This window comes from Micrasema longulum, unplaced genomic scaffold (genome assembly GCF_059751315.1).
Source record: "Micrasema longulum isolate JH-2025_06_02 unplaced genomic scaffold, ASM5975131v1 h1tg003306l, whole genome shotgun sequence".
NCBI lineage: Eukaryota > Metazoa > Arthropoda > Insecta > Trichoptera > Brachycentridae > Micrasema > Micrasema longulum.
In genome coordinates, this window is record NW_028280383.1 from 13720 (window position 1) to 25947 (window position 12228).

General features: G+C 34.4%; 1 protein-coding gene across 1 annotated transcript in view; it reads left to right on the forward strand.

Annotated features, from left to right (window-relative positions):
- Positions 1-280: 280 nt before the first annotated feature.
- The window catches only part of pico (ras-associated and pleckstrin homology domains-containing protein pico), a gene marked incomplete at its 5' end in the record, with an annotated part of 28321 nt that continues 16373 nt past the window's right edge, over positions 281-12228 (forward strand). Inside the window, 2 exons of the mRNA XM_088242104.1 lie at positions 281-521; positions 2343-2482. Of these exons, the coding sequence (XP_088098230.1) occupies positions 281-521; positions 2343-2482 (381 nt within the window). The remainder of the gene's footprint in view (positions 522-2342; positions 2483-12228) is intronic.

The window sequence follows — 12228 nt, forward strand, 5'->3', positions numbered from 1 at the left end:
CGAAGATTTATTGACTAGACTCACACCGATATACAATACTAGACTCATACCGATATATTAGACAAATACTAGACTCATACCGATATACAAATTATTGCACACAGTGATGATCTTGTTTCATATTTAATTTGTTTATGTGTCTTGTATACTCGTAAATATTTGTTATTGGGTTCATTATATTTATGTTATTCTTATTTGGTATTACCGTATATATCCTAAATAAATCAAATAAACTAATGTTTTTGGAGATATCTAAGTAGATTTTTCTCTTTTTCTTCAGGGGTTGGAGACGATTTCTGGTCCTGGGGACAGTCACTCGCAGCTTCTGAGGCCGCTGTCGCATGAAATAGCCGCTCCCAGGATAGACTCGTATCGCTTCTCCATGGCCAACCTGGAGGACACGCAGGACGTGGATCTTGATGCCATCCTGGGTGAGCTGTGTGCCTTGGAGACCAGGTGTGATGAGGACACGAACAGAATCATCTCCACAAACACCGGCCAGAAACGAGCGTCTCAAGCAGGTAGGAATTATTACTGTCCGGGTGGAAAAAAATGCCCAAAGACGTCAAGGCTATCAGATTATAGAGAGCTTCTTTGGGCAGCTTTTCTCGATTGGCAATGAGCAATTTTTTTCTTGTATGTGTGCACCGCTAAGGAGACTAAAGTCTTCAGATATGGTAGGCAAGCTATACGGCTGGTTATTTTTTTACACAGCATAATATGTGCTTTTTAATTATTTAAAAAAATCATTTGTAATTTTTTATTTAATAACTTTTAATTTTCTCTCTTATGACCAGTCTGTTTTTATGGCTAGCTGGAAGATATTGCTTTCAGCAATAAATCCACCGAAATAAATAAATAAAAAGGAAAAAATGACAAAACGTCTATTTTCTGTTGTTATGAATGTATGTTTAAAGTCCTACTTGTTTTTAAAAGTCCTGCTGATTTGCTAGACGAATGCGTTTGCAGGTTCTCATAAATAATATATTGAAAAAAAGATTAAACTCCATATTTTATAAAGTGTTAACATAAGTTTTGTCCGTTTTATTCTAAATTTCAAAATGAACACCGGAAGTAATAAAGTGGTAAAAGTTATTCGTCATTCGAAAGAGAACCTTCTGCTCTACAAGATATTGTGTTTGCTTTTATGTTGCGTATATTCATTATTATTATTATTATCATATTATTATTTTTTTTACAATAAACATAAGAGGTAAAAGAGAGTATTAAAAAAATAAAGGATAATTACATACCAATGAAATACATATTAACAGTAAAAATAATAAACAAAATGATCTCACAAAAGCATGGCCTGTTCGTGGGTACACAAGAAATGTTTATAAATTACAAATCTTCAAAATGGAATGTCAATTAGACGAATGTGGGCATTTTCGATACCTCCTTCTGTTCTAGCATTTGCGCAGTGTACGTTGAAGATTACATGAATGATTGAATTACTCGTTGTAAAATAATGAAGGGGAATATATTTTTAACTAATCTGTTTGTATGTGTAAATATTTTTTAAGTATTGGTTGTGGACATGTGTGTATATGTGTGCACAAGCGTCAAAAAGATATAAAATATGTAATAACAATGATATTTAAAAAATCACTAGCACACAACATTTTTTTGCTATGTACAATATACTATTACTATGTAGGTTTAACCAGTGTTAAGGTAACATGACTTCTTTTAATTTTTAATTCTGTACCGCGGGAGTCAAATTGAACGAAATGTTCTGGAAACAAGATTTTGTGGTAGTGCGATTTCCAAAACATGATAAATTTTGAACCAAATAAGATCATTTCTAAATATAAAGAACTTTCTATGTTAAATAATTATTATTTTGATAGCGAAAGTACGTATTAAAATAGCCTAAAGCTAGGGTTTCCTAGGAGAGCGGCGCCCGTATCTTAACGGCCGTAGTGAAAGAAGATGAGGTGGACAGCCGTCGTAACGGTGACTAGAGAGTGGTTTCCTAGGAAAACGATTTTGATAACACCGTTAAAAAATAAAACCACTCTCTAGTCACCACTACGACGGCTGTCCACCGCATCACCGTTCACTACGGCCGTTAAGATACGGGCACCGCTGTCCTAGGAAACCCTAGCTTAACTGAAATTACTGATGTTTTTTGCAGTAAGATAAAGTGTACTTCAAATATTCATTTGAAATTTAAAAATGCATTTTTATGACGAAATGGACTTCGGTGTTTTTTTACGTATAAAATATCTAATTGCAGTAATGTCTGAATTTTTAACTTCAAAACGGCAAAAGTGGATTCCCGTGTTTTATCCTCCAAGGTACAGCATTTAATTGAGAAAAAACATTTTTTTTTTTAGTATCCGTGGAGAACCGATCCGTGTCGAGTGGTGGCTTCGGGCGCATGCACTCCAGGAATTGCAGTGACGTCACATCAGTTCCGTCCATACACCCTAGCAGGACTGACTCCCCAGACAATGACTCAGCCTTCAGTGACACTGTAAGAACTTAGATTATTTATAACCTCTTCCCTCTGAACCCACAAAAACCTCCAAATTATGAAATGACAACTGCATAAACAAACAGCCGTTAGCCAAAATATGAAAAGCAGCGAGAGATAACAAACATAATACCTGAAAACGAGATTTGAATGGCATCTTTCGATATATGCTGTCAAGAGCAAATAATCAACGATCTGCCCTTTAATAGCCCAAAAACATAATCAGTCTTATAAAATTTATTTTTGAATCATTAACTTTGTGGTCATTTACAATTAAAATAATTTGTTTTTTGTGCACTTATTTTCATAGTTTATTTAATTATCTTTATTTAACAAATTCAAGAGCAAACAAACAATAAATAATCCAATTGACGATATGTATTTCCTATAACCACTGTCTAACTTGCCGAAAACAAGTGCAAATGATCGAATTTCAACTAGAGGTGTTTAGTTCGCGAACGGAAACATTGAACTAGAGATATTAAACACATGTTTCTTTCATCTCGGTCAGTTAGTTCGCGAACGAAAAGAGCGCCAAACTAAATGTGTCATTCGGATCATTAATATCTTCGTGTCTTTTGGATCTCTATCTCATTTCGTTCATTCATTGAACGAGATTGTGTCTTATCTCTGTGGTTAGTAGGTAGATTAGGTACCTACTGTAACTGTTCGCGCTCAGCCACCGTACGGGCTGGGCGTGAAATATAGTTCTTACAAAAAATACAAAACTTACAAAAAATAGTGCGTAATAATAAACCTTAAAATCATAAAATTTTATATGAATCCTTTAAAACCGTTTAAGAATGCATAAGTTTTTGACGCGAAAGTACCTAAATTTTGCTATTTAGAACACTACACCCATAATTAATAAATAACAACAGTGCTACTAAAAGTGAACTGACATTTATTGATAAATACATAATATTTCTAATATCTGCCTCCTAATAATATACAAAATGATAAATCAAACCGCTCATACACACGATTGTGTAATATTCATGTAAAAAAGTTAATTTGAACAGGAATGTTGCGTCTCATAAAACGAAATAATACGGACCAAAATGGACACCAAGTCACTGGAACAAAAGGCATAATAATACTACACACGTGCGTTTCCAGAAACTATTTACCAGCCAGTGGGCCACATGGCGACGGTATCTACCTACTGTCTACAAACGCTTCTCTTCGGACATCTATCTCCCTTTGTTAACCATGGAGTTGAAACAGTGTTTGATTTATTTAGTTTTTTATTGCTTACTTCTTGGTATGAACACTTGATCAATTTACTACTATACTCTATTTTTTATAAATTTATTGATATTGTTTTAACTTTGCTGGAATTCTTCTCATCCATGCGCTTTGTAGCTGCACGATGATTGGTTATCTAGCTTTCATATATCAACTTTAAAATATCTAAATTTTGTAAATGGGGTCTAGAATTCCAATCGTCTACGCGCTTAGTAGCTGCAAGACGTGTTGTTACCTTACTCCTTTTTACTATTCGTATTTTATTATTTTTTAATACACTAAATTTATTTGTCAATTTTTAAAATGTGTAAATGGGGGCTAAATTTCTAACTGTCTATGCGCTCTGTAGCTGCAAGACGTCCTGTTATCTAGCTCTTATCTGTTATATTTTTTTATTGCTCTTAATTGAAAACGAGGAACTAGAATCCCAATCGTCTATGCGCTCTGTAGCTGCAAGACGTACTGGGATATTTATTAATTGTACAGCGCCCTTAAGGTGATTTTCACAAAAATGGCGCTATATAAATTATCCAACTATATATATATATATATATATTTATAGTAAGTACCTAAATGCCTATACTGGCTGCTTTGTTCTTTGTTCTCCTTCATCTCCCGCGCGCCGTGTCGGTAATGGTATCGGTGCCAGTCGGTAAAGGGATGGCACTTGAAATTCAATCGACACTTATTACGAAATGTCGCCATAAAAATGCTTTTTTATTAATTATTATTTACGTTAAGATGTAAACATTAGGTATCCATATTTCATTATGCCTTCAAATGTGAACAAGAGATTAGTTTGTTCGCTCGAGTTTATTAGATATTATATATTTTTCTGTTCAATATCAATATTTAAAGAAACACTTTTATTAATTAATTCGTTTGTTTATTTATTAATTCATCATAAAAACATTCATATTCACCAACCTATAATGGCTTTTTAGACTGTGCCCGTGTAAAGCCATAATAATAAACATAAAAAATATTAAGTAACTTAAAATAAATAAAGATTAAAATATAAAAATTAAAGAATAACAATCCAATTGGAAAACATAACATCTAAAAATAATTACAAATGGAACAATGTAAAAAAAACAACCTCATTCTTGAAAAACTTATTGAGTCAGTTATCTATTTTGTGCTAGAGGCCTATTATTATTTTTTTTAAATTTTATTTACGTTTTTTCTTCATTTGCATTTGTTTATTTTAAAATATATTGTATAACTGCACACATTTTAAACATAAAAATCTTCTTTGAAAAAAAGCTTACCCGGTAAGGGGGTTTAAAATATTTATTATTTAAAAAAAATAACAAAAAATTAATAGTAAAAGTAAATAACAAAATCAATGCACCTAGCATGAAATATAACTTTCTATAATATATAATATAACGTTTTTTTGTAAATAAAATAATTTATCTGTTTTCTACAGGTTTATGATATAATAATATCTAAAGAACAATAGTATCAAATCTATAAAGAAAATCATGCTGACAAACCAGCCAAAGGTTAAGAATATTTTTTTTATTTACCGCTCGTACGCATTTGGTTCAAGCGAACGAAAGAACGAAAGAACGAAACGAACTAGAGACATGAAAGACACGAAAGATATGAAGATACAAATGATACGAACATGCGAAAGATGCGGCGAATGAGCAACAGATACATTCATTCAATTGAACTACTTAAAAGATACGGTCCCTTTGGTGATGCAGATTAAGAGATACGTATCTTTTCGGTGACAGGGTCTTACCCACGTCTAATTTCAACCCCTCACTCCATGATCCTCCCACAAACACAAAATTAATACTTATACTAATACTTGACATAAGACTTGATTTATTACTTTCATTTGTATTAGATTTATGTAGACACTGTTGAAATTGTAAAATAGGGTTATTTTTTTTTTTGTAAAAACCTTTATTAACATAATAAAAATGGAACACCTCAGGTTGAACTTGCCAAAAAAGAGTCTGGCTCTTGTGTTTGGCAAGTTTACAAAATATTTTAAATAAGAAACAAAAATGCTAAACAAAATAATACAATAAATAAAATATTAAACAATTGTAAAAATTGAGAAAACTTAAAACTAGTAACAAATTGATATACACAGGCACGTATTATACATACATCTTTATTTTCAAAATACGGTTAATGATAATTATGTCAGGAAGCTTTTCTTAAATTTATCCTTAAATTTTCCGTAATTTATTTCTTGGCGTAGATTTTGTGGTAAATTATTGAAAAGCTTCCGTCCTATATATTCATTTTTAAATTATATTTTGACAAGGGAGTACGTAATAATAGCTCCGAAACCGGTCGGTAATTGAATAAATAATAACTGTTTTCCAGACGCGCTAGATATTTAATTCTAAACAAAAATTATTAATTGCATTAGCATATAATGGTCCCCGTACATGTAAGCAAAGTGCTGAATCCTAATAAATAAAATTGTTATTAATTTTACAGTTTAGCGATATCAGGGAAATTTTTCTTTTCCCCACTTTCGGGCGTTAGTTCAGATTTAGTACATGACGCTTTATAATTCGAAATTTGTAAAAGGATGATCAGTTCACTCTTGGCTCTCGGCTTGTGTGCTACCCTGGCTCCGTTCTGCACCCCGCTCCCGCTTCGCCTGACTGCTGGTCGACCCGTGGACTGTCCTGACTGCAGTCACCTCATTGTGCCAATACGCCCCGCAGGAAAGTGAAGGACCCCTTTGAGGACTAGTGAAGTCGACTTAGCGGACAGTGCTTTCGCCAGAACGACCAACCGAGATAGGACAAAGAAGCCGCCAACCCCAGCGTGACCGGTCAGTTTCAACTCGGTCCTAGGACAGTCTCCTACCGCCTTTGATTTCAAGCCCGTCGACAGATCATCAGATTCAGTATGGCACCTGAAGATCAGCAGCGTAATTTGGATGAGAAACGTAACGCCTCGGCGTGTATCTCGATCGTCTCAGCAGGAGGGAAGGCCTCGAACAGCCCGTCCACCAGCGAGCCGCGGGCGGTGGTCTCCGCTGCAGCGCACCTGACAGAGGACGACGCGGATCATTACCTGGTGTCGGGAAGGCGCGTCCGCGGGCATGACTTCGAGGGCGCCAACTCGTCAGCCATGGTGGCTGCTTTCCCGCGCCGGGGCGCTGCGATGAGAGACGACATCGTAGCCAGGGCTGGTGAACTCACCGCATCCGACGAGGTGGTGTATGACTACGCCGAACGTGAGCCGCCAGCGTGGAAATGGTGGGGCATTTTTTGTAGCTGTATGTTGTTGGCAAGGCGCTCTCCGGCCGAGTGAGCCCCCGCGCGAGCGAGGCGCCCCATTTTATTTTGAATAATAAAAAAAAAAAAAAAATGTATAGAATAAGAGCGCGCACCACGTCACTTGCACTTTCCCGCCTCCTCCGGCGTTTAAATTCAATAACTAGTTTTTATGTGTATTCAATTTGTCAGACCACTGTATTTGCGTGTTAATAAAGTCAAAAAATGAAAATAACTCAAAGTCTTTTATTACTTTATTTCATCATCATCATTATTCCCTATCCGCACCTAATGTTGCATAGGGCACTGCAATGTTACACCGATCGCAGTGTATATCATTTTTTGTTACATGAAGGTAAGGTGATCAGTCTCACGTTTCAGGTACCAGTCCAGGGACTATGAAATATTTTAGTGTGTAAACACCTTATTAAATAAATATTTCATATTGACCCGGATGATACCGTGCTTCTTGCTAGCAGCAAAGAAGACCTTCAATTCTTAGTAACAAAAGTCTACGAGGTATGCAAGAAAAGCGATTTGCTCATGAATGTTGATAAATCGAAAGTGATGGTCTTTGAAAGGGATGAAAATATAACTAAATGTGAGATCAGCGTGAACGGAGATATTCTGAATCAGGTAGAAGAATTTGTGTACCTGGGAAGTATGTTTACTAGGGACGGAAAGGCCGATTAAGATATTGAAAGGAGGGTGAGTGCCGGGAACAGGGTGAACGGTGCACTAAAATCTACTTTGGCAAACAAATGTTTATCGCAGGAGGCTAAACTAGCAGTTCACAACGGAGTTCTAGTTCCAACTCTAATGTATGGGAGCGAAGTATGGAATTGGAAAAACAATGATGAAAGTAGGTTGAATGCTGTCGAAATGCGATCCCTCAGATGAATGTGTGGTAAAACGATGTATGATGGGTGCACAAATGTCGAGATCCGTGAAGTGTGTAAGGCTGAGACATGCATTATTGACAGAATTAAGAAAGGGGTGCTGCGTTGGTTTGGACATGTAGAGCGAATGGACAGCGAAAGAACGGCTAAAAGGATCTACGATGCAAATGTTGATGGATGCAAAAAATGAGGAAGACATCTAGTAAAAATTGGTTCACATGTTGCCAGGTATCAGTATCAGTAAAATCAATATTTTCCAGTGTCTTTTAATGATTAAATCTAAACATATGAAAATAATAAGTCGTCCTGTCATTTTTGTTTTTGTGAAGGTGGGAGATGAGACGATTTTGACCATTATTTCAAAAACTAGACAGGAATGGACTATAAGAAATACTGTTAATATTTATTTTTTTGTTATTATTTATCTTTTTTTTTATTTCTAATTATCTTTATTACAATTATGAGTATTTTCTATCAAATGATTTCACAATTCAGAAAAAATATTATTTAAGCACCGTTAGCGTTCTTTAAATCTAATACTAAGGTTTCTTTTATTTTTTCATTGATCACAATTTTTAATTCGTTGAATCGCAATCATTACAATTTAATTGGTATATGCCAGATTTATTATATTTAGGGACTTTGTCTTTATGATTATTTTAAATAATGTACTCAAATAGGTATTATTTGTTTGACTGGTAAATATACAGATCAACTTAAATTTACTTACTATTATACCAGTATTATGGCGGCCTTCGTGAAGTAGTGGTCAAGACGCTTGACTCACAGACGGAAGGTTCCGCGTTCCGGGTTCGATTCCCGGTGAGAACACAAAAATTAAATGTGATTTTTCTCAAGCCTGGGTGTTCTGTGATGTAATTCACAACTGTAATTGGGCCTCCTGGCCTGTTGTCGTGCAAAAAAATGCAATTTAATTTAATTTTTCATGGTAGGTTATTATACAGGTGGCCGGAGAAGTGACGTCCAAAGGTGAAATGTAGGTGCCTCATATTGAGGGGTATCCTTATCACCCCCTGTATGTTCCGCGATTTAGCATACTTTTCGAGTAATGAGTTTTTTGAAAATTTTCGACCGGATCGGTTTTTAATTATTTGTGTTTAATTTCTGGAAGGTTTTTTTTAGATTTTTTTATTATTGTACTTTCACGCATAAAATAGTCAGCTTCGTAACATTAATGAAAGCTACAAAAGTTTTGACTTAAAATATAAAATTTAAGTTTGAGCTAGTCAGACTTGAACTTTCAACTTAAAATTAAAATTAAAAATGTAAAATAGCATTTCCTTAGTTTTTGAGTAACTTTAAAAACGAGCCTCCATCGAGTTGATTTACAACATGATGGAAAGTGGAAGCATATACAGTATTAAATAATTGCAAAAATAAAAATTCAAAACGATTACATAAACATTTGTTTCAATAAACACCTGGGCAACACGCTTAATAGTATATAAATCTATGCAATATCTCGTAGTAGTCCCCTTCAATGGTCTCTTCCCTTAAGCTAGGGTTTCCTAGGACAGCGGTGCCCGTATTTTAACGGCCGTAGTGAACGGTGATGCAGTGGACAGCCGTCGTAAAGGTGACTAGAGTGTGGTTTTCTAGGAAAACGGTGTTATCAACACCATTTAACACCGTTTTCCTAGGAAACCACTCTCTAATCACCTTTACGATGGCTTTCCACTGCATCACCGTTCACTACGGCCGTTAAAATACGGGCACCACTGTCCTAGGAAACCCTAGCTTTAGACAAAATCCAAACTCGTGTACCTCTCCTGATTATGGCTTTCGTTTTGGAGAACTTAATTTTTTTCATCCAGGACATTGAGCACTCTTGGGGCCACAAAAAAGAAATATCTCGGAGCAAAAGTCGTACGTGTTTTGGTATTAAATAATTTAAATTACAGAAAAACCTCGTACGAGCATTCTGCTGGTTGGTAACCGCATGACCAGAAATGTGTCAATGACCCTTTTTTTAAATGTCTAATGTCCAGCACCTTCATGAATTGAAACAATGTCTCAGGTGGTAAAGTGGGAGAACATCGAATCATCATTCTTAGTATTAATTTGTGTAAATTTATTTGGGGGTTCATGAAAGACGCCGTGCAACCTCCCCAGCCCACTATACCACAGCTTGCCACTGACTGGAAAATAGCAAAATACGCAGTTCTGAGAGTGCCAATGCCCAAGATGTTTCTAAGTGAGCAGAATACATGACACAGCTTTCTTAATCTGGAAACCAGCGGCTGGACCTGAACCTCCCATCGTCGATTTCTGTCAATAATTATTCTCAGATATTTATTGTAATCAACAATCAGATCTTATTTCCAGATTAAGGTAGGATTCAGGTGATGATCAGTTACCTATTCCAAACGTGATATATTTGGTTTTATCCACATTCGGGGCAAGCAAATTATTGTCTTGCCATATTTAAACGTATCTTATACCGCAATTTTCTTTTTTAAATACAGAGTTCCAATCCCTAGCTTTAAACAACAAAACCATGTCATCGGCAAATGATATAGTTTTACCGCCGTTACTCAGATCACACAACGAGTTGATATATATAAGGAAAAGAACTGGTCTTTACGCAACAAGTTAAGGAAATTAAGGAATGTCCTTAATTTTCGGCCCGTACCAGAAACAGACAAAAATGTCATCTACGAACCTTCTCCAGACTGTGATACGTTTCTGAAGTGGTGAATTACTTGAAAATATTTGGTTCTCTAAATCGTTCATAAATATGTCGGCAAACAATGGGCTACAAGGATAACCTCTGTGTATTAATTATATTATCATATTGAAAAAAAAACAAATATCGAAAAAGAACTAAAATATGTGGTTCAAGTTGTATTCAATTTGCTACCAAACAATCTTAGAAATGGCACTACCAAAAGTGACAAGTGCAAAATAATAGACTGGTTATTCGATCAAGAGTTTATATATTAATAAAATTTAATATTTGTAAATATAGATATATATATAAAATAGAATTTATAACTTTGTAATATTCTCATGGATGTATATGTATGTTCATATGTATGTATGTGTATATATGTATATATATGTATGTATGGATATGTATGTGTGCATGTACGGGTATATATATATATAGATATGGATAAGGATATGATAAAGATATAGATATAGACTTAGATATAGCTATAGACATGTTAAGAAATAATGTTTTTAATAAGATGCTTTGTGCCTTTTAAATATGTACACACTTCTGTTTTAAATTTTGGTACTCCGGTTTTGTATTTTTTTTAAATCTTATTATTGCGATATCATTTACTTATTTTTTGTTTTTTTTTAATACATTTTTCTAAATATTTTTTGAAAACACAAATTAAATGTTCTTTTTCTATTTAAGAATGTTATTTTTATTTATATTTAAGTTAGTAGTAATTATTATTATACAACTATGTTGTGTTATCATATGATTTAATGTAAAGGATCTTTACCGACAAGCCATATTAATTGAATTGGTGAGTCCTGTAAAAATAATCTAACGTTTTAAAAAATAATACAAATGTAATATTGTACGTAAATAATAAATAAAAAAAATAAAAAAAATTTGATCTAAACAAATATTACAAAATCTGCATAAATCGGAAATCAGTTAATTTCTACTAATCCAATGTCTCCTAAATTATATAGCTTATTATGAATTCGAAATGAAAATAATCTAATAATAGTCCTACAAATAAAATAAGTGGTTAAAAACAAAATTGTTTTATTTCAGTGTTTTTATTAATTTTATGTAATCGATCTAAATTAAACTTTTTAGATTTGACTGAGTAATTTTGTTGTTCTAATTTAAATCTTAAAATCAAACTCTGATTTGAGTCTATTAATTCTGGACGATTGTTTTGCCTTGTTAGGGCATTTTCACAGTAATTTTGTGCTACTTCGCGTAATATATTATTTTATCACTCCTTGCTGACGTTTCGGTCAACTTGCCCATTATCTTGGCGTTACGTAATAAATAACCAACCGGAATGAGCACAAATGCGAAGTACATCATGTGATGGTGTACGCTGAAATTATTAGGGTTGCCAGTTGTCCTGTTTTTTTAGCCATCAATTTGAACACGCCTGCATAGTAAGAATAAGCTAGGTACATGGAATTATAAACGAGGTGTCCGGTATTTTTATCTTCAATCATGTAATTTTAGATCGGTCGGCCTCGTGGTGTAGTGGTCACCGCGTTTGTCTACCATGCAAGAGGTCTCGGGTTCGATTCCCGACATGGTTGATATGAAATATTTATTCAAAAACTTGTTTTCACACTAGAATATTTCATAGTCCCTGGACTGGTAGCT